Source organism: Vigna radiata, chromosome 8 (genome assembly GCF_000741045.1).
Source record: "Vigna radiata var. radiata cultivar VC1973A chromosome 8, Vradiata_ver6, whole genome shotgun sequence".
Classification (NCBI taxonomy): Eukaryota; Viridiplantae; Streptophyta; class Magnoliopsida; order Fabales; family Fabaceae; genus Vigna; species Vigna radiata.
In genome coordinates, this window is record NC_028358.1 from 37,298,505 (window position 1) to 37,321,547 (window position 23,043).

Genomic DNA, 23,043 nt, shown 5'->3' on the forward strand with positions numbered 1-23,043 from the left:
GAATTCGTGCAAAAGAGTTGCTTTTGACTATGACCATCGTGAGTTACATTTAAAGCCTTAATTTTTACACTAGACTGAATAAAGGAATAAAAGAAGTAATAAAGAGAGAAATAAAGAAGTAAAAAGTCTACATATTTGGAGGAAGGAGCAAACTGAATGATAGAAAAGCAAAGCAGAAAATGCCCACAAAGTTAAGAATTCCAAAATTACCGACCAGAGTACAATCGATGAGCGTGCGATGGTTTTTTCACTTGTAAGTAAGACAAAAACAGTAAAAATACTTTTACCATGTTAATTAAACTCTTTTAAGGTTTAATTATTTTTTTATGCTATTTGACCCTGAATTATTGTATTGATGATTTTAAAATCAAAATTTACCCTGGGTTCCGGTAAAGTAGCAATTTAACTTTTTCTTCCCACAAAAGAATCAACGTTTAACTTTTAGTTGAATATGACATAAGTATGGGTGAAACATGTTGATTCAATCATTTGATAAGAGTTCAAGATGTACAAAAGAAAGATTTGATCCGATTCTCTATCGTTCCAATAAATTATGAATAAACTATCTCTTTAAACAACAAATGAGAACTTCGTGCTCAAAACATTGATTTGATTTATTTAGTAAGTATATCTCCAATTTAAAAATCAATTATGTGATTTTATTTTATATAGGTCTCTTTATTTTATTTTATTTTTTGAGTTTCACTAAAAAATAATGTGAAATATATAAAGTTTAAATAACTTCTCAATTCACTAACTTCTTTTATTTTGAATTTAGTTTCTATTAATTTTTTTTAATCTTTTGAATATTTAAAAGTGAAAACTATTATTTCATTTTATGATTTTACTTATTTAGCTCCCATGTTAATAAATGTGAGTTTTTATAACTAATGTAAAATGATGAGTGGCTTTAATTATTCATAACAAAAGTGATCTCACTAATAATAGTGATGAGGTACTTCTTTGATCTCTATAGGTCATGATGTGAAAATCATCATACTTAATTATTATAAGTAATGATGTGGAAGTCATTAGAAAATATAACAAGTTGGTTATATATCCAACACGTAATATCTTTTTATATTAGTAACATAATTTCACATATTTTAAAAATATTAATCATAATTATTTATATTAATAATATAATTTCACACTTTTAACACGTTAAGATAAACAAACAATATGAAGATGCAAGATAGTAATCATACCATCCAATTAATACAGAAAATAAACTCAGACATTTAATTGAAAAATATAGAAATTATGAGTTCTTAATAAACAAAAAAAATTAATAAAAATCAATTAAAAATATTCAAATATATCAAAAATTTGATATTCATGTTTTAACCTTTTAAAACTTAAAAAAAAAATTGTTCTTATAAATAGGATTTTATTTAAGATCCAAAGTTTTTAGTTTCACTTGATATTAACCTGTTGTAATCAACTAGAAATGTATCAACGATGTACAGTCAATTTAGTATAGAACAAATAGGCTATATATTATTTTTTTTTTTAAATCTCTGTCTTTAAAAAAATGGAAATAAGTCATTAGAACAAATGTTCCATGAGGAACTTAATTGACAGTATTATAACCTTAACAAGTACTCTTTAACAGTTTGTTTTGTAGAATACTTTGTCATGTGTAGCCAACCTGAAGTTATAATTAAAATACAGAGTTGTGTGGATTTTTATTTTTTTTTAATTTGATTATCTGAAATTGCATGTGTTGTATATTGGTCTTTTAAATATCACGTGCCACTATTGTACTTATCTAACATATTTTTGCATCAAATTAATCCCCTCAAAGATTAGGGTACGTAGTGTTTGACTCAAACACGTTTTTTTCTTAAAAAAAGACAGACAGAGATTTATAAGGATCTTTATTTTCTAAAAAAAGGGGATTATTTTTTTCCACAAAAAGCTAACTACACAGCTTTTTAAAATATGTTACACATGTAAAACAAAAAAGAATGAAACTTTTAGTTTTAAATAAACTTTTAACTTAAAATGAACTAGCAATTTGTACTTTATTTTTAACAGATTTACTTTAAATTTTATTTTTAAATTAATTTTTAAGCCAATCAAAAGTTGTACCAAACATAATCTACACAGCGGTGTTTTGATGCTAATAGTCCCCATGATATGAAACCCATAGCTTTTACATTTTTAATGGATTCATTTTAGTACAAGCCAGATTCTTGAAGGAGCAATTTAGTTAAAAAAAGAAAAACTATTTAATTATTCGTATTATTTTACTGATAAACTTTTTTTTTTTAAATATGGCGACATATAGATTTACAAGAAGAGATTAATGGTTTTTGTAAGAAAATAACTGTTGGACTTGGATTACGATATCAATGAGAAGTTAATAAAGTACAGTTGTGTTAATATTTTATGTAAAAAAAAAAAAAACAAGAGCTAATAAATATATATATTTTTTATGGTTTGGATGAAGGAAGAAAAAGTAACAGAAAAAAATAGTTAATTTTATTGTTTATTAAAAGAAAGGGTGAGAAATTTGCATTTATATATATAAGCAGATAAATGATAAGTAAAAAAATATTGGAAAAAACAAAGTTTCCTTTCTACTTTTTTTTTTCTCATAAAAAGATGGAATCTTTATTCTTTACACGGCTCTTTATCATTTCCTTTTTCTCTTCCTTATCATTCTACAGCAACGATCTAGTTCGCTCTTCTTTTTCTAGACTCAGTTGCTTTCTTTTAACAAACAACACAGACCCAAATGGTATAACAGTTTCAGAATTCAGATGCTACGTTGATTCTTTGCAGTAACAGTGAGAAGTGCAATGATCTTTGTTCTATTATTGATTTTTGAGTATTGTAAAAATCAGATTGGAGGGACCACTGCGTTATAATAACTCAGCACTATCTTCTGATGTTTGAGCCTCTTAGTTGCCCATCTCCATATCTCATTGTCATAACTTTGTCCCACTGTTCAATTTAAAAAATATATACAAACTAAAAATTCATTTTTTAATTCATGTTTTAAATTCTTTTCACTTAATCTGACAAAAATTTGAAATTTTTACGTTGTTAAATTATACTATATCACCTTTCAGAAACAGCACTATGATTGCTAGTCCACTTGGGGTCCCATTTGAAGGGAAAAAATAAGGTAATAGAACTGTTATAATCGTGATCCTGATTCGGTTGATTCATCTACCACACAGCACAGATATCTGAAATATATTTAAATAAATAAAAGAAAAGTGAGCGAGTATTTAAGGAGCATTTACAAGACCTTTCAGAATCCAAGGATAAAGAGAAAGAGATAGTGAGTGAGAGAGAAATAGAGAAGAATATGGGAAGAAAGGGAAATTGTGAGAATCAATATGCTATGAACAGAGGTCCTTGGTCTGCTGAAGAAGACAAAATTCTTATGAACTACGTTCAAGTCCACGGAGAAGGTAAATGGAGAGAGCTTTCCAAAAGAGCAGGTATATATAAATGCATCGCCATATATGTTTCAAAAGTATATATATTCTACTTTCAAAACTGATCGTTTCTATTTATGTAGGGTTGAAAAGATGTGGTAAGAGTTGTAGACTTCGATGGTTGAATTATCTAAAGCCAGATATTAAGAGAGGAAACATTTCTTCTGATGAAGAAGATCTCATTATCAGATTACATAAACTCTTAGGGAATAGGTATATCTATTTATATTATACATGCATTTCTTCCATTTTTTTTATTTTTTTTCTCACGTAGAGAATATATTAGTTAATATTCTTATGGTGAATAGATGGTCTCTCATTGCGGGACGATTACCAGGGAGAACAGACAACGAAATTAAGAACTACTGGAATACTTATTTGAGAAAGAAGGTAGAGCACAAGCACAATCAAAACGACAACATTCCTATCAACTTAAGCTCGAAAAGTTCCTTGGGTGATGTTCTTGATCCTACAAAATCCGCTCACCCAATGATGATTAAGCCCAAATCAATGAGGTGTACCAAGGTTATGATGCCAGGCAATGATTCGGTGAACACCATGAATTTGATCGCGACGACCTGGGACCATAACCCTTCTGCATCCATGCCACAAGATGAACATAACCACTGTTTAACCGGTGTTCTTCAAGACTTTGACATCGGTGACTTTTTAATGTCGTACGAGGATGATTGTCGTTTCAATGGGTATGCTTGTGTTGAAATACCCCAACATATTTTTGAAGATCAGACTTGGAGGCTTGATGATTCCATGGTTGAAGCAACCTGGTACGAGAATTGGAAGCACGACGCCTACTTTTCACAAGAACAAGATATGGACATGGATATGGGCTTTTCTTCATTTTAAAACTGGACAAAATTTAGGTACATTACTTTTAAGTGCTTTTGATATTGTTCTTTAATCAAAATTAGAATTTCATTTCAGTATCATCTGCCATGAAGGTTGAATTTAAATGTTGGTACTAATTAGAAATTCTAATTTTGAATCAAAAACAGATCTAAAATCTCTTAAGTATTGTGATTTTTATGTATAAGTTGTGTGTTACAAGGGAGAATTATGCTTCCGGCAATACATTGCAATTTTGGGTTATTCTATAAGGATAGAGCTTCTTTTGATACTACCTTTTTTTATCAAGATTCCTTTGATACATGTTTTTCATAATAAAGTATTATATTAAAATAATATAAATAAAAATGTTATATTAAAATAATAATTTATGAAATTATAAATTGAATGTAAGAGAAAAGTTTAAGTGTCAAATATCATGACTCTATAAAGAACCATGAAGGTGGTGCAATTCCTTTCACGCACTTCGATTAGTTATAATTTATTAAATATTTTATTTTAAACAAAGCAATAGTTCTACAATATTATGATTATTTATTGTGAAAATTAATAAATTAAATTTCAAGAAATTTTAGTAAAGCTTAAAACACTTTAAAATACTGGTTATTAATAGAGGACTAAAAGAAATAACTTTACTAAATGTTACTCTTGGACTAAATAATTTTTATCTTATATAAGTACATTATGAAAACACTATTCTTTTATGTAAAAAAAAAAAAAATCAATTTTTTTAAGCTATATATACAACAATTTTATATATTGAAAGGTTTAACTATGTTCTGTAGCTATTGTCAAATGTAAGTAATTATTATGATTTAAAAATTTACAAAAAAAATTCTTATGTTATTTGTAAACATGACTCGATTCATGAATAGCTATTGAATTTTACTAAACTTTGGTAACCTATTTAAAAACTAAAATTAAATATAAGAACAAGCTCAAATGTGATGCCTATCAAATGAATTTTGTGTTGGTTCTTCTTTTTGTGGCACATACTTTTGAGTAGTATTTCTAATTCAATAAAAAAAATATGAATTGTTGAATATCATCAGTATATACGAACTTATTATTCAGAATTAAATATATACTAAATTTTATGAACATATACAAGCTTTTTTAAAATCTTAATCAATTTGTAAGGATTTACTATATAATTTAACCATAGAAAAATGAATGAATTCTTTATTAAATTCAATAACCAATTTAAAATAGCAAAATACTACAGAAAAAAGTAATTATGTTTGCTTGCAGCGTGTAGAATTAAATTTGTTTTTAAAATTACCTTTGTTAAAAAAGTGAAAGCAAATGAAAGATTTATGTTATAATGAAAATTATGTTATATTTTATCATAAAATTATTTTTCTAAGAGATATTTTAAATATAAATTATTTAGTTCTCGTCTTAATTTCAATTATATTAGGTTTGTAAAAGTAAATAAAAATAAAACCAAGTTTTTAAATGCTTACTCAACATATACTTAATTGGGCCCATATAGATATGGGCCTAGTCGACCACAAAATTGTTAATAAGCCCCAACCATTTTAGATATTTGTATTTTAACGAAAGATTATTTGAAGATCGATACAACTATGAACATAATAAAAATAAGTCTCGATAAGATTTTAAGTTTTAATTATGCATTTTGACAACAATTTATTGAGATACACAGTAAAATTTAGTTATCTATTTTAACAAGAAGTTTTTATTGTGTATTTTATAATTTGTTTAAAGATAAACTTGATTTATGTGTATCTTAACAAAATATTGTTAGTAGAACTATATAGTAGCTCAACAAATCTTCTTATCATACACTTTGCCTTGGGAGATTTTTTGTAACAAAATATTGTACATTTTATGGTCTTAGACAAGGCTAATATATCGTTGAATGCTTTTCTCTCTGCATATTCATTGTTACTAACTCCACCCTATACTAACAGGAAAAAGACTAAAATATCCTTACTTATTGCATTAAGTTATTCTTGACCTTCGTCATCACCACTGCTTTGCTTTGTCATCACGGCTGCACCTTTGTTCTCCATTGTAGAGAAAGAAGAAGAAAAAGAACTTTTTTCGGGTAAAAGTTCGTTGGAAAATGTATCATATAAACTTATTTTAGAAAGTTTACTCTGAAATGAATTTTATGTGTTTTGAAAAACCTTTTTCTAGGAAATTCATTCTGAAAAGTTTATTATGGAAGTCACTTTTACGAAGGATAAAATTATTATTATAAAAATTAGGTGTCTGTAATTATGGAGGTGCAAGAAGAAAAGGGCTACGGCTGATTGGTCAAACTCCTAGTTCAAATCATGCATAAGAGTTTCAAAAAGTAAAAGTATGACTGCTTTTAAAGGGATATATCTGGAAATCAATTGATCCATGTGACCAAATTAAGTGATAAAAATAAGTCTCAATATATTAGCCAATCTCATTCTTATCTTTAGTCAAATTAATTAAAGGCATATAAAACTTAGACTAAAATATATTTTTATTATTTATTTGCATTTTTAAAATTAAACCAGGTCACTTGAGTTAAAAACGTTTATTTTGCATCTTAATATGCCTTAGTTATGACAATATTTGGTCATTTCACATACTGACTTCATCAATTTATTGACATGTGATAAACTATAAAAATTTTGTATTTCTATTTTTGAAATTCGTTAAGTTTGCCAAAATTAACATTATTAATAAAAGCTGATAAATACCTTAGTTTAGTGTGTGCGTGTATCATTTTCTAATAAACTATATTGAAGGGTTATTATTATTTTCTAGTTCATGTTCGATTAAGTTGTCAATTTTCTAGAGTTTGAGGCAAGGTTTGACGAGTGGAAACCGAAGGGAATATTTTCCTTTTTGTTTCTTAGCTTTTTTCTTACAAAAATTAAATATATAACTTTTTTAATTCCTTTTAATAATATATAAATAAAATAGAATCCATTCGTTTATTTCTATCACATTCTATGTGCATGTTATTAAAGGACTACTTGAAACATTGTCAACCCAAAAGCTGTAAAATGTAGTTATTTTAAGAAGGATAGTAATATTTTTTTTAATACAATGTAAAAGAGATGATTAATTAGTAACAATTTTAGAAATATACTTTTTTTTTCATATGCATTAGTTGTGGTGTTTTGTTATGGTAGAATGTGAGAAGAGAGAATATATAAATAGCTTTTGTACTTACAATGAGTACTTTATGAGAGGATGAACTTCATATACTTTTTGAATTTTTCATGCGTCAAGTGTCTTTCCTTTTTTTGTCTGTGGACACTTTGTTCTCCGTAGATGATATTGGTATGTTTATAAAAGACAATATGATAATTAGTAGAGTGCATTCGATAGCAAAAAAATATTATAAATGCGAATGTAAATATTTTTTTTCAATAAATATATTATTTATAGGATAAATATGAGTTTATGATGTTAGAAGTGGATTCTAGGCCTAACTCAATCCTACAAAACCGGTTTGTAAAGTGAGGTCTGCACCCCACTTATATATTATAAATTGACCTTATCGATGTGGAACTTCAAACACATGAGGCAATCCTTATGTAGATGTTTTTGATCTATTTTCCTCTAAACCTAATTATAATATTATGTTAAAAAATAGATTTTGAATCTAATTTAATTTCAGAAAATTATTTTAAAAAATAAAATTTACAGTGGATGGATGTGAAGTTGCAAGATATGAAAGAATAGGTATGAGTAGAAGGTAATGAAAAGAAAATCCTGAAATGTAGGTAAAGCCAAAATCCCTGAAGAGTTATAATTGTTGATCTATTTTCTGTGTTAAAAAGAAGGTCCTTATCTAGGTACTTACCCCCACACACATCATGTGTCTCAGTTTTAAGCTTCTATCCAAATCTAAGCCACACACAACATGGTCCACAGCTAAACCTTCTTCATCTTTCATTTTCATTCCAATGTCAATTCACCTATCATCATCATCTCTCATTTCTTTCATACCAATACATTACCAATAGATAAATCTTCAGAATCTTAAATACAAATCAGAAAGTTAAGTCTTATATAAACAAAAATATTATAAGTATTAAGTTTTTAAGTTTTTTATACTAACTAGCAATTCCATATCACAAGTCACAATCTTTCAAATTCAATAATTTTAAATATTTTTAATTATTTTTTTATTAAAGTATTTTATTGTTTGGTACTTAAATAAAATAAAAAAATATTTTAAATACTTAATGAAGTATAAATTTTAATAAATTACTAGATAAAAAAAAACTAATTGAATATAAAAACATACGAAAAAAAAATGGAAGTATCCACTTGCAGAAAAATATCCTAAAAAGAAATTGAAGTCGTCACGTACACATCTTCACTTGAAAGGAAAATTGAAATCGTCTTACAAATGCCTTCTTGAGAGGTTACTTTTTTCTAATTAACTAATACACATCATAAATAATTATTTTTATTTGACATTTATATGTAAAAATACAATACTTAAATTTTTTTTTTATGTTATCTATTAACTTTCATTATATTTTGTGAAACTTTAGAAAATTTAAAAGGAATTGTAGATTTTTTTTTGTGGACGCAACTTTATAATGCAAATATTTTGCTTTGATCTTGGTAGCTTTCACTTGGGTGTTACATTGCATTGGCTTTTGTGACATAACACTAGTTTTTGACCGACAAGCAACGAGTTTCTTGTATTGATCTCCAGAACCAAGCCTTATCATACCATATTCCCTTTTCAACTTCAAGCGAAGCAGCTGTTTTAACAGAGACTTCGTACAACCAAGGAAAAGAATGTTTCAACCTAGCATTATCAATGCAAACATCATCCTCATACACACTGAGTAAACCAAGATGGTCACAACACCGATAACACTTTTCCAACCAAATATCTTTCTTACAAAAGGAACAAGAAACTAATCATCACCAGCAAAATATCTCTTCAACCAAACACTTCAAAATACCATTACCATTATTATAGAATCGGAGAGAGCAACACAAATATTGTCAGTATCTACCTACGCTTAGGTTTTTAAGAGTTCCAAGTCGTTTTTGTCCCAGAATTACCACAAGATTTTGATTCACCAACCAATAATCCAAGAACTTTTTTTATAAATTTTACAGTCACCGTATGATAACAGATGAAAGTTTTGTAAAAAGCATGGTAAAGAAAGTATATTGTAAGACATGATGATAATAAGAATAGTTATATGATAATAATAATGCATAAACGAATTAGTTGTTGGCTAAAAAATGACGAATGTTGTCTGGTTGTTGGTAAAAAGATAGGAAATAAGAGAAGGAGAGATAAGGTGAGGTTGAAGGCTAAGAGGGTCGGTGGCCCCAGACCATCATCTGCTAAGGACACAGTAGCCCGTGCAGTAGCAGTATAACAGTGACATAAATTACCTTCCTCACTTCGCTGGCAACTTTACCACCCTTAATTATTTCCCCTCACAAAATGCACAACCATGAGGAGAAGAGGGGAAAAGAAGAGACACATAGATCAAAAGAGATACATATCAGTTGATTTATACATGCCTTTTCGAGGACAACCTAGCATGTTATTAACTATTATTATTATTCTCCTGTCTAGATGACACCAAATGATTGAGAAATAACAAGAGGGAGTAGTAGTAGCTAAATTTTATGATAAGAAAACAATAGCAAGGAGATAACTAGGTATTCAGACTCAATTGTTTTCTTCTCTTCGTCTCCTGTTTGCTTCTGTCTCCCAAGATACTTTCCTCTCGGTATCTTTTGTGATTTAATCTCTCAGCAGTTTCTTTTTTTTTTTCTTTTTTTCTGACAGACAAAGAAAGCTGGGAAAAAATCAAACATACTTCAGGTCTTTTTTTTTTTCATTCTGTTGTAGTTTCTTTTTCCCTTTCTTTTTGTTTATTCTTTCCAAGCAACAAGGAAACATGCAATTGAGGTTTCTTTTTTTTCTTTAGCAGAAGGATATTCGGATATCTGATAGGTTTTACTTTTGATTCAGATATTATTAGTTCCAGATTTGCACAACAGTTATGGCGGCAGCTTCCTCATCCACTCCATTCTTGGGAATCAGAGAAGAAAGCCCTCAGATTACAGCACACCATCAACCCTCCACTGTGGCTCCAATCACAGTTCCTCAAAAGAAACGGAGGAATCAACCTGGAACACCAAGCAAGTAGCTTAGTTGAATTTCATCACTTAAACCACACACACATATATACTTTGCAGTTTTATTTCCCTTGTTTTCATTTTCTCAATAACAAACACAACAAAACCCTAAATCATGAATACGAGTAAGGGCTATTGACTTGTTTAATTTACTGTGAAGACATTCAATTCATGGTTGGATTTGCTTTGTAGCATGAAAGTTCTAGTTAAAAAATTTGAATGATTTTTTAAAATTTGTATTTGGTTTATGATTACTGTTAAAGTGCCTACGTGGTTCTAAAAGATGGGTCAAAAAAGAAAGATTATTCTTGTGTTTGTTGTGCGTATTCAATTTGAGCAAGTGATTGAAGCAAAAGGGTTTTTTAATAATTTGTTGTTTGTCATTTTTATGGGGGTAAAAGATCCAGACGCAGAGGTGATAGAACTATCTCCCAAGACCCTAATGGCAACAAACAGGTTTATATGTGAGGTGTGCAATAAAGGATTCCAAAGGGAGCAAAACCTACAGCTTCACAGAAGAGGACACAACCTTCCTTGGAAGCTAAAGCAGAAGAGTACAAAAGAGCAAAAAAGAAAGGTTTATCTTTGTCCCGAGCCCACCTGTGTCCATCATGATCCTTCAAGGGCCTTGGGAGACCTCACTGGGATCAAGAAGCACTACTCTCGCAAGCATGGTGAGAAGAAATGGAAGTGTGAAAAGTGCTCAAAGAAATATGCTGTTCAATCTGATTGGAAAGCACATTCTAAGACTTGTGGCACTAGAGAGTACAGATGTGACTGTGGCACTCTCTTCTCTAGGTAACAACCCATTTTATCTTACTTTCTCCTTCACTTCATACATTCTTCATCTAATATGTATATCATCCACTTTATGAAAAATTAGGGTTTCTCTTACTTTTATCTGGTTTTGAATTTTTAGCACTAGTAAAAGCTTTGAAGCTTCACGCATTTTTATATAAGCATGTCTAAAGTAATGTTCGCTAATTTCTAATTTAGCTTATTTGATAATAATGATTTTTTATTACCTGATTGAAAGAATTTTTTATTTGAGAAAGTTACACCAAGAATGGACTAAGTGAATTATAGCATGTAATAAGAGCTGGAGTAATGGGGTACCAAATGTGAACAAGAGCTTTCTCATTTCCCTGTAAGCTTGTGTCTGGGTGTTGGTGGAGGCATGGCAGAAGACTGGTCGCACGTGAGTACCCTGTTGAAATGGGGTACCAAAATTGACATGCTTTGAGAAGAAAAAACAAGCAAGTTCAACTTTGTTCCTCGGGAACAGTGCCCCCACCCTTATTCCCATTCACGTGTAGTTAAACAACTTTGCAAAGGCAACAGGCGCAGTGATACTGGGTTTGTTCTCACATGAGTTGGAGATGCTGCCTTTTGTTCTCTTTCGGCTTGGCTCGGTTCAAATATAAATACACTTATCTTTCTTGCAATGGGTCCGAGCTGCATAATTGTCACCACTGCCACCCCATTATTTATTTATGCAATTGCTAAACAAATTCTCTGCATTAATTCGCCACTTCTATCGGCAATTTTTGTATTGTACGACTGTTTTCAAATGAATTCTCATCGTAGAAAATAGACAACTATTGAGGTTGTTTGCATTTATTGAACTGGCCCCATGTTTGCTCCTATGATAATTGACTTTCATCAAAACCTGAAAATAATTCTCTTTTATTCAAGGAGAGAGACCTTAAAGTGGCAGTTCGATTTGGATTTCTTGTGTGTATCATATTTTGGTATATAATGCTCCCCTGGGCCCTCTGTTTCCATTGTAGTTTTCTTTTCAAATTTGCAGTTCCAATAACAAAGAAAATATGATTCCTATTATGCTTTTATTTTATTTATTTGTATATTTGACAATCTTTGGATTCAGCAGTTAGGTTGGACGGTGTTAGGTTACCCATATACGTTCTTAAAGTAAATATATGATTTTGTTTAAGAAATTTATGTGTTGATTTGTGGCATAAACTCGCTGTTATTGAGCTGATTAGGAACAGTTTGATTATTAATTATATTCTATTCTAAGTTTAGCATACTTATAATTAATATATATAATTTGAGTCCAAACATGATACTCGACGTAATAAATTCAGCTTTTCTATTCTCAATTTCTATCATCTAATGTGGTTAATTTAAGTATAAGTTGATTTGTTCCAATATGTTTTTGATGCAGGCGTGACAGTTTCATCACTCATAGGGCGTTCTGTGATGCGCTGGCACAAGAGAGTGCAAGATTCCCCAGTAACTTAAACCCTTTGGGGAGTCATTTGTTTGGCACAAACCACACTAGTTTAACCCTATCCCAAGTGGGTACTCAACTTTCCCAAGTTCAAAATCAGAACCAAACAACCTCTAACAACATCTTGCGCCTTGGAAATGTTGGTGCAGCTGTAAAGTTTGAGCACTTGATTCCACCTCTAAATCAGTCTTCATTTGGACACTCACCACAATCAATGCCTTCTTCAGCTTTCTTCATGAATGACACCACCAATCAAACATTATTTGAAGAACACCAATCGCAACAAGGACCAATATTCTCAAACAAACAACTACATGGCCTAATGCAGCTCACTGATCTTCATGGCAACACCAACAACTCCGATTCTTCATCAGTTGCTGCTCCTGATTCCAATCTTTTCAACCTCAGCTTCTTCCCTAGTAGCAATGGCCCTAACACCATTATCTCTGGTCAATTCAACAACATAAGCGGTGGTGACCACGGAACAACGCCACCACCACTCTATGTTAATAACAACCCTGCAGTAACTGACCATCTTGGTTCGGGTTTTTCTTCGTTCTTTGGTGATTCATTAGAAAACGTATCGTCCCCTCATATGTCTGCCACTGTGTTGCTTCAAAAAGCGTCACAAATGGGTTCGACCACAACCTCCGGCGGTTCTTCTTTACTTAGAGGAATGTGTAGCAATAATGGTTCCAAAGCTGAAAATGGTCACCACCACCACCACAGTCTTCAAGGGTTGATGAACTCTATCGCCAATGGAAACACGTCCTTGTTTAGGAACATGCAAGGGAACGAAAACAACCTTTGTGGCTTTCACAACTTGGACGAGTCCAACAATAAGTTGCCCCAGAATCTTAGTGTAAACTTTGGAGGTTCTGATAAGTTGACCTTAGACTTTTTGGGTGTTGGAGGAATGGTGAGAAATATGAATGGTGGATTTTCACAGAGAGAACAACTACAACAACAACGTGTCATGGGTACTGAGTTCTTTGGACCTTGACCTGAAATCAGCACAGCCAAATCATCATTTTGGAAAGTCAACGTTGTAATAAGGAAAAGATTAGGCAGAATGTATGGACTTATTTAAAACTGCTTTGAGGTTATTTTGTTATGAAAAGAAGTCTAATTGTTATATTATCTATGATTTCGATTCTATAAACTGTAACTCTTATGTTTTTCTTGAGTACATCGATCCCTTTATATTCAGTACTCTCTCTCTTTGACAGTGATAGACATCTGAATAAATTCACTGTTTCATTGAATTTCATGAAAAGTTTAATTTGAGACAGAAAAGAAAACACGGCAAAGCCAGACAGGTTATGCACAAAGCTCAACAGACGAGGATGCTGAGAATCTTCACGTATTCGATATATTCCAATGGAAACGACAAAGCCTGGTTTCCTTTCAATTTCATCATTGTTTTTCTAGCTATAATTAACATATACCATACCCACTAAAGCTACACAGAACTTAAAAATAAAGCAGTAGGAATTTGGTATTACACATACCTAATTCCTTACTTTTCAAGAAAATGTTATTATAAACGTGCATGGCAGCACACAAATCATGAATTTTACACATAAAATGTTATTTATCAGACGCCAAACTACTTTCTCTTTCAAAGAAATAAAATACTTGAAAATATTGATTTAACAGCAATCAATTAATTATAACATAATTAATTTACTAACATCCCTCACGGTACACAGATTAAAATATAAATTAGAAAAATGGTTAGTACAAGTTGATAAACGGCGTTCATATTTTCATGTGCTTTTGTTGACATTCCTTTGCTTAAAGATGACCCTTTTTAGCCATGATTTTGAAATATTCCTGACCATGTTGACCACTTTTGAAACTCAGATTGGTATGAGTTGTTCTCTCTCTGAGGTGTTTGCATGTTAGCATGCACTGTAGGGCAATGCCGTGGTTGCTGACAATTAGGGTTAGGTCTCACGTCATTATTAATTTGGTGAAAGATTTTCGTGGCGTTAAGTAAATGAATAAAGGTGTGGTGGCTGAACATATACACAGTGTTCATCAGCATCCAACAGAGACAGTATAGTCTCTGCAAATGTTCGTTATCGTAATTATTAGTAAAGATATTGTGACACTTTTGTCGCACCTCATGTCATTTGCCTCCTCATATGGGAATCCCTCGTCCGTGACTATCAAACCCACTCATCTCATTTCGTCTTTATATATAGTCTCTCTCCATTTTTCCCTTTTTCGGATATTTCTTCCACACCAAACCAATTCCTTATTCCACTCCTTATTATCTTTTATAATGTTATCTTTCCATCAATAACATCTCAACATCTCACTATACCTTCAAACTTTTTAAAACCTCATAAATGTGTTTGGTATGTGTGTAATATCAGATTTTTCATACGGATTTAGTTTTTTTTATTAGAAGTTCACGTTGATTAGAGATAAGTCCATTCATAATATATAAATAGATGTAAATCTCACTTTATAAATTGATTTTGTAAAAATAAATTAAATTTAAAATTCATTTTTAACATGATTTCAGAATTATAGTTAAACTTAAGACCGTATGTATATAAGTGGGTGTTCCTTGGATTTTGAAAAGATTACTACTTTTGTTAACATTTTATATAATAAAAGTATTGGTTTTGAATAAGAAGAAAAAATAGAACATGCAATCTATATTTATGTTATCATATGCAGTGAATCATACAAAGTAGATAGGAATAGTTTTCTGTGTCCCCATTGTGATTAACTCAATCATTCATGAACAAAAGACTCTGACTTGCATATCAAAGCTATCTATTTGATTGTCCACTTGCACGTGAATTGATGTAAGCATGAATTGTTATCCCTTTTTCAAAAACAAAAAGTAGCGCGAGCAATGCATTGGAGTTGCCCCAGGTATCAAATTTTGACAGTGGGGTTTTATAACATATATGCACCAATATACCTGTCAATATAATATTATATGAGTTATATATTTGTTTGCAAAAGTTGGAGAATTTTATTTTTTAGAAACCATCTAAAATAGAAATTATTTTTATTTTGTTGATATTGTAAATATTGTCCGAAAGACTATAATATTGACAATGGAGAGGGTCATGAAATTTTACTATTGGGAAAGAGAATTTGAAATGTACATTTCATTTTATCAAATAAGTTATTGACAAATCAAATTTTATTAATAATTAAGTTATTGACCAATAAAATTTGTTAGTAATTAAGTCAATTTTGTCTATAATTAAGTCAATAATTTCATATACAATTTGTGACATCCCAATTATATGACAAAGATATATAATATAAAGGCGTCATCAAATATAATGTAGGAAAGTAGTTAGAGTAGAATGACCGTTAAAGTATGGATTACACTCATCCTGTAAGACCTTAAAAGATCAATTTTAAATAAAAGAGGTCTAAATTTAAAACTTAACCGTAGAGGGTATTTTAAAATGACATGAAGTAGATATAACTCCTAAGAAACTAGGCTGCAACACCAACATCCTCCAGCTCTTGCTCCAAGGGAACCTCCTCAACAACATATGCTCACATTCAAGCGGATAATCATCGCAAAAGGGGACATACACAAGCAACACAAACAAGCAAGGGTGAGCTAGGTATAAAAATCATGTTATCAATAACACACAACATGCAAAGTTCATTCAAGACATATTAAAAGACATTACAAGACTCGTCACATTATAAACTGACTCGTCCGGACTAGAATGATTGTCGAGCTATGGCGAGTTGTACACTCGTGGTGGCATCTACTGCTTTGCAAGCCATTGCCAATGGGTTTCACCCTACCACACTCACGAGGTTAGTCTGTACCGTGCCTTGGAGCATACTGGAAGCCTCCAAGACTAAGACCTCCTACTACTCCTCACCACATAGCTCAATCCTCTCTAAGTGAGAAGAAAGGCTATTGGAGCGTCAGGATAACTCCTAAGACGGAGCTTCCATGCAAATCATTCTACACACTACTAGGGCACCACCATGAATCCTCTCCTTGAGGATCATGGAATTACGTCCATGAACCATACTTTGTTCCTTTCATTCATAAAACATACTTCATACTTTCACATACTTTTAGTTAACTAACATTAACACCATCACACCATGCAATTCAATCAATACACACCTTTATCAGCCAAAACAAGAACAAAATAGACAATCGAGACTCAAGGGATTAGCACAGCGCACCTTTCTCGCAAGGCGAAACATGATTGGTTCGCATGGCGCACACAGACTCGCACAGCGAAACAGGGACGTTTCGCACATTGCACCTTGGCTTCGCGTAGCGAATTAGTTCGCAGCATGCTCCACTTCTCAAGTCTCTCTCGCACAGCCCCCTACTTCGTGTTGTGAATTAACACCCTAAAAACCCAAGGACTTTGCGAAGCCCTTTGCGCTGGGAATGCTAGGACACCACCTACAGGGAAATATAGTGGTGGAATCAATGTGGAGGCTAGAGAGAAGGCAGAGAGAATGAGAATGATTTTTCTAGAGAGAGAGTCTAAGTTTAATGAACTCGGACTTTGGGATACTCTTTCTAAAGTTAAGGTGTCTCGATGATTAAGGCCTAAGTACCTCACACAAGACCCAACAGCCCTTGGCCCAAATTTTAAGGACCTCACACAATTTTATTGATAAATATATATGAATTAAATAAAAATATTGATAGATAACTAAATTTTTTTTATAAATATATTCATTGATAAATCAAATAAAAATATTCATAGATAACTAAAATTTTTTTGATAAATATATTCAATGATAAATAAAATAAAAATATTCATCGATAACATCATTAATAATTAATATTTACCAAATTCTTTTCGTCGGTAAAAAATCAGTGATAACTTATGTTTTTCTGTAATGTTTATTTAGTTTGTATTCTAAATGAACTTATATCATACCAATCAATTTTGAAAACAATAATTATATTTTTAAAAATAGAAAAAAATACTTATTACAACAAGTACATATAGTAAAATATATATGTCAAAAAGTAAGTAAATATATAATTTTTTTCTAATTTGGATTTTTTTTTAAATTTTTATTTTCATTTAGCCGTTTAGATGTGGGTATGGATCGAGTTTGCAGTTTTGTTTTTACTTAACCTGCTAACAATAAACCAAGTCATTAGACTCTTTTTTCGAAATCTAATTTGTAAAGGGTGAAGAGATAATAAATTTTTCAAATAATATCTCTTATTAAATCAATCCAATCCAAATGCAATGTATCATAACATAACCCACAATTTTACAATCTTACATGCAATGTATTCGTATCCAATAATATGATTAAAAAAATTCATTATTTCATACGTTCTGGAAGTCACTTTATGAAACTTGAAAAGGTCATTCTAAAAGGTACAGGGTGCAGCTAGAAATTATCATGGTGTAGAAAAAAACAATGCCCAAACTTAGTTAGATGAGAACTTGCAAAGAGTAGTTTTGGTAGTTTTGATAGTGTTATATAAATTTAAATTCTTTTAAAAAAAAAATTACTTAAATATTGAAATGGCTAAAGCAAGGGTTAAAAGACATTGACTATGTTAGAATATTTTGATTTAGAATTATTTCATTTGTAATATCAACTTTTGTTAATTCTTTGTTTTTAAAAACGTCCCAATGGGTTTAGAGAAAATAACGTATGTAAATGATATTTGCTTTAAATTCTATTTTTTTTGGTAGACACGGTATAGTTAAATAGGAAGAATATATGATATAACAAAATAAAACTATTATGTGATGAAAATATAATAAGATAAAAATATGCAAACATATTAAATAATCATTAGATGTAAAATATATTATGTTAAGTAAAAATGATTGGCATATAACTTAGCTAAAATTTATTTTTTACTAATTTTTATAATATTAAATTATATTTATATAACCAATTTTATATTATAAAAGTGATATAACACTTTTAAAATATAATTTGTATCTCGAAAATATTTGAATAATTATTATTTAATATTTTAACAAAAAATACAGTTAAAATTGTTGTGTCACACTAATTATAAATATTAATATATATAACATAATAGTGTTAAATAAAAAATGATGGTCCGTAGTATCATATAAATTAATATAAATAAAATTATACAAATTTTTATTTATTTATATACTTACTTTATCTTAAAAGTGTAAATGAATTTCATACATTTTATGAAATTAATATTAAGATATAAATACTGATTGAAATGTATTTTTGAATAGTAAATGTCGTTTTTATATTTAAATTACTATTATAATTTAAATTTATGTTAAATATTATACATGGAAAGGAAAACAATTTATCCTATTATATTAAACTTAACTCAAGTTTTTTAAGAGTAAAAAATTCACCATAGTCAAACAAACTAGGTAAGATAAGTATATTTATTTATGTATAGGATTTTAAAATATATGGGATTTTTTTATTGAATATTTTTTAGGAAATACATTCAAAGATCCTTTTGTAACGAGAGCCTTAATCTACAAAGGTTTTAATAAAAAAAGTTATTTATCTATCGAAATTCATATACCCTTCACTATAATACAAATAAATATTTTCATACAGTCTAAAATTTTTTATAAATAAAAAAATTAATTTCTTTTGTTACAAAATTTATATATTTGTTAAGATATTTATCCTATTTATAATAATTATATTGTGTCTAGGATTACTCCACTTATCATGATTATATTGTGTCTATATCATTACTTTAATTATAATAATTATATTGTGTTTAGAGTTATCTTAATTATCATTTATTCTTGTATCACTTTATTTTTGTAAATAGAAAATTATAAGAGAAATAAATCAAATTCTCTAAAATTGTTTTACAGGTTAATTCTCAAATATATATTTTGTCGAAATACAAATATTTTTTTATAAATAAAATTATGTAACACTTTCTATATTTTTCCCATAAATTCCTACTTACATTACATTTATTTTAAAATTTTCATCTAAACTTATTTTTCACTCATAACAATATGAATATGATTCAAGAAGATTAGAAACTCGAAAACACGTATTTGAATTAATAAAATATAAAAATATGTTGCATAAATCAATTAATAAAAATAAGCTTAGTCCATGAAAATAGTTTTGATTTAGATTTGTATATTATTTTCAAATTGTACTCTAGTATGTGTTAAAATAGGTAAAAAAAATAACATTAAATGGTATATTTTTTATGAATCTTTATCCAAATCAGTTCACTTTCTTTATTTTTTTTTTCTAAAAACATAACAAAAATTATAAAAACTTTCCGGAAGGTCACCCATCTCATAATTACTCTAGCTTAACCATAGAATTCTTATGAGTTAGGCTACCGAAAAACAAATGCATTTATTGATATAAGTAGCCAAATCAATTCCTTTAAGCTATCCTTCAACTGTATAGTCTCATACCTATACAGTCTCTAGATCCCTCTCATTCTAGTGTATGTTCGATTCGTCCATGTACCCCTTCCACTGGAAGCCTGCCAGGAGCCGCTCCTTATTCGTGCCCCCTGCACCATGCCTCTTGCACCGGCGATCACTCCCCGCCCTCGTCAGTGCCCGGGTGTCACATGTCCACCAGCTTTTGTCTGGTTCGTCCTCGAACCACACCGTACTGAGAGAGGCTAGACTCTGATACCATTTGTAACGCTCCAGCAACTTACATTCTCGGAAGGTCACCATCCCATAATTACTCTAGACTAAGCACGCTTAACCATGGAGTTGTTATGAGTTAGGCTACCGAAAAGCAACATTTGTTGATATGAGTAGCCAAATCAATTCCTTTAAGCTATCCTTCAACTGTATAGTCTCATACCTATACAGTCTCTAGATCCCTCTCATTGATGTATGTTCGATTCGTCCACGTGCCCCTTCCACTGGAAGTCTGCCAGGAACCGCTCCTTGTCCATGCCCCTGCATCATGCCTATTGCACCGACGATCATTCCCCGCTCTCGTCAGTGCCCCGGCATCATGTGAGAAAAGATAAGATTTTCATGAAAACTCAAAAATATTTATGTAAAAGTACCTTATGTAAATAATAAATGCCTTTAAATCTTCTTTCTAGAAGATTTTCTCATTCTTCCTTCCTTCAAATCATTTCTCCCATTTCTTCACGATTCCAATAAAACATGCACAACTTCCATAATTTCATCTTCTCCAACCAACAGTGCATGAGCAAAAATAAACACAACCTTAATGGCACTAAATATGATAGAACGAAGGCTTATAAATATTTAAAGAATATAATAAATATTAAAAATGTAATTACTATTACTTAAGTATACAATAAGTAAAATATTATGATAAAATGGTGGCTTAATTCACTTAATCTAAATCACCACCAGGCAACAATACCCACCATTCAAGTTTTCAAGGACTATTACAATAGTTTTATACAAACAATCACTTACTTTTGCTAAATTAATCCAATCATCATCTCCAAAAATCATATAAATATAGGTAGGTAAGATGTACGGTACAGTGATCAACAAAATGTAATCTGCTAAGTATACGTATGTTCAACACTTTCACCTTCAACTTTAAAAATTAAATAAATACAGTTTTTTTTTAATTTAATTGTTTAAATTTTTGTAAAATTTCAAATAATATTTTTAATTATTATTTATATTATTTAATACATCCAAACTAAAATATTAATCTAAAACGTTACTTAATAGGTAAATAAATTAATATCATTAGATTAAAATAATTATATATTTATTTAATTTTAAGTTTAGAACTCAACATGCACTAAAGTTTTAAGTCATGAATAAATTTTTATTTTATATCTAAATTTCGTGATTAAAAAATATATTTTTTAGATACTTTTATCAATAATTATAATTATGCGCTTTATATTCTCTAAAAAAAGATGGAATCTTTCACAGGAATTAGTGATCTCAAATCCATAATTTATTTTTTATTTGAGAAGGAGTCAAACAAAAAAAAAACAAGAAAGAGAGAGATTGTATTAGATTAGTCACCACCTACTCCATATTTTATGTGAAAAATACTGATAACGGCTCGTGATGATAAAAGGGTGCCCTGTTTGTCTCACATGCAAATGACCAATCGCAGATTTGATTCTACAAAGGATGCTTATTTTAATGTCAAAACCGACATCCTTTGATAAACTTGTTAAAAACAACCGACATGCTTTCTTGAGGTGCCTTGAAAAACACCAATCTCTCTCTCTTATAAACGCATTTTCCACTTTAGATCCATCAGGCTCTCTGCTATGCCACTTTCACTTATATTAATCTCGTTTTCAAAGAGGGGAACACATCTTCACCATTTCCCAATTGTTATTATACTAAAAATTAAATATGTTAATATTTATTATATTAAATTAACTTTTTTATGCTTTTAAATATATAATATTAAATTTATATAAAAAAATATTATAAGTTAATATTTTCAAATAAGACGGATAAATTTTGATTATCTGAATTACCCTCACCTTGTACGCATGAAATTAATATAAAAAGGGGATTTTTTACCTTTTTCTTTTTTTGCATTCAAATTAGAAAAGTGATCCGGATTTAAGCCATATAAGTTGCTTTTAAATGACTTGTGTTAATATTTTATTTGTTTTGTGTGATTGTGAGATTGAGGGCAAGTTATTTGATGCATTGTAAAGATACGACCGTCGTAGTTGACAACGAAGAACTCAAGTTGATGCCTATCTAGGTTTAGCCTTCGAATACGAGGACATAGATATGAAACCAAAGTGATATAATAATTTAAGAATAATCACATATTCTAATAATTAAGCATAGTTATGGGTTACTAGCATACACAAACTTATAATAAGGACAATTCCATTTTCTCTTTTTAATTAATCAACTTTTATCATTGTCATGTTTATTGTTATCTTTTGAAATATTGTTAATATTCTTGTCCCTATAAGTAAAAAGAGATATATTTTTCTGTGAAAAAAAAAACAAACAATCATTCCATGTGATTGGTGAAACCACTTGATTACAAATAAATATTTTATGCCTTGGTACTATTTGAATTTGTTTTTGTTGAATATGATATGGATAATATCATTTTCATAGTTTTAAATTATAAATAAACCCTTGTTTTATTTGATATTTTAATTTTTTTAATTATAATTTTGTTATCCTTAATTACGCTAAAAAGGAAAGATGTGTGCTCTTTTTATTTTTATTTTATAATATTGTTTTTTATTTTAAATTTTCCTTTTAAGAAAAATTATTTAATAAATGTTTAAAACTCTCACAAATGAAGTTTTCGAATTCGTGGCAGAATTAGACATTCTAATTGAGATTATCCATAAAGGATGATGTCATCGTATTTGAAGAC

General features: G+C 29.8%; 2 protein-coding genes across 3 annotated transcripts; both read left to right on the plus strand.

Moving 5' to 3' along the window:
* The first annotated feature begins 3,218 nt into the window (after positions 1-3,218).
* On the plus strand, positions 3,219-4,562 carry LOC106770615 (transcription factor MYB8). The gene is made up of 3 exons (XM_014656415.2): positions 3,219-3,458; positions 3,539-3,668; positions 3,764-4,562. The coding sequence occupies exons 1-3, from the start codon at positions 3,323-3,325 to the stop codon at positions 4,317-4,319; spliced, it is 822 nt and encodes a 273-aa protein (XP_014511901.1). The 5' UTR covers positions 3,219-3,322; the 3' UTR covers positions 4,320-4,562.
* A 5,107-nt stretch (positions 4,563-9,669) lies between these two features.
* On the plus strand, positions 9,670-13,906 carry LOC106772340 (protein indeterminate-domain 5, chloroplastic). 2 transcript variants are annotated; one of them, XM_014658706.2, is made up of 5 exons: positions 9,670-9,980; positions 10,111-10,146; positions 10,297-10,466; positions 10,865-11,261; positions 12,652-13,906. In XM_014658706.2, exons 3-5 carry the CDS (start codon positions 10,328-10,330, stop codon positions 13,718-13,720), a joined length of 1,605 nt encoding a protein of 534 aa, XP_014514192.1. In that variant the 5' UTR covers positions 9,670-9,980; positions 10,111-10,146; positions 10,297-10,327; the 3' UTR covers positions 13,721-13,906. The 2 variants fall into 2 exon arrangements, with proteins under 2 accessions (XP_014514192.1, XP_022641135.1); XM_022785414.1 differs by lacking the exon at positions 9,670-9,980 and having other exon boundaries at positions 9,987-10,146.
* Positions 13,907-23,043: the final 9,137 nt, after the last annotated feature.

Excerpts from the sequence above, each read along its gene's own strand:
- LOC106772340 (XM_014658706.2), top strand. The coding sequence starts at position 10,328 with ATGGCGGCAGCTTCCTCATCCACTCCATTCTTGGGAATCAGAGAAGAA. Across the intron at positions 10,467-10,864 it reads GAATCAACCTGGAACACCAA|ATCCAGACGCAGAGGTGATA; the intron begins GCAAGTAGCTTA and ends TGGGGGTAAAAG. Across the intron at positions 11,262-12,651 it reads TGTGGCACTCTCTTCTCTAG|GCGTGACAGTTTCATCACTC; the intron begins GTAACAACCCAT and ends TTTTTGATGCAG.
- LOC106770615 (XM_014656415.2), top strand. The coding sequence starts at position 3,323 with ATGGGAAGAAAGGGAAATTGTGAGAATCAATATGCTATGAACAGAGGT. Across the intron at positions 3,459-3,538 it reads AGAGCTTTCCAAAAGAGCAG|GGTTGAAAAGATGTGGTAAG; the intron begins GTATATATAAAT and ends CTATTTATGTAG. Across the intron at positions 3,669-3,763 it reads CATAAACTCTTAGGGAATAG|ATGGTCTCTCATTGCGGGAC; the intron begins GTATATCTATTT and ends TATGGTGAATAG.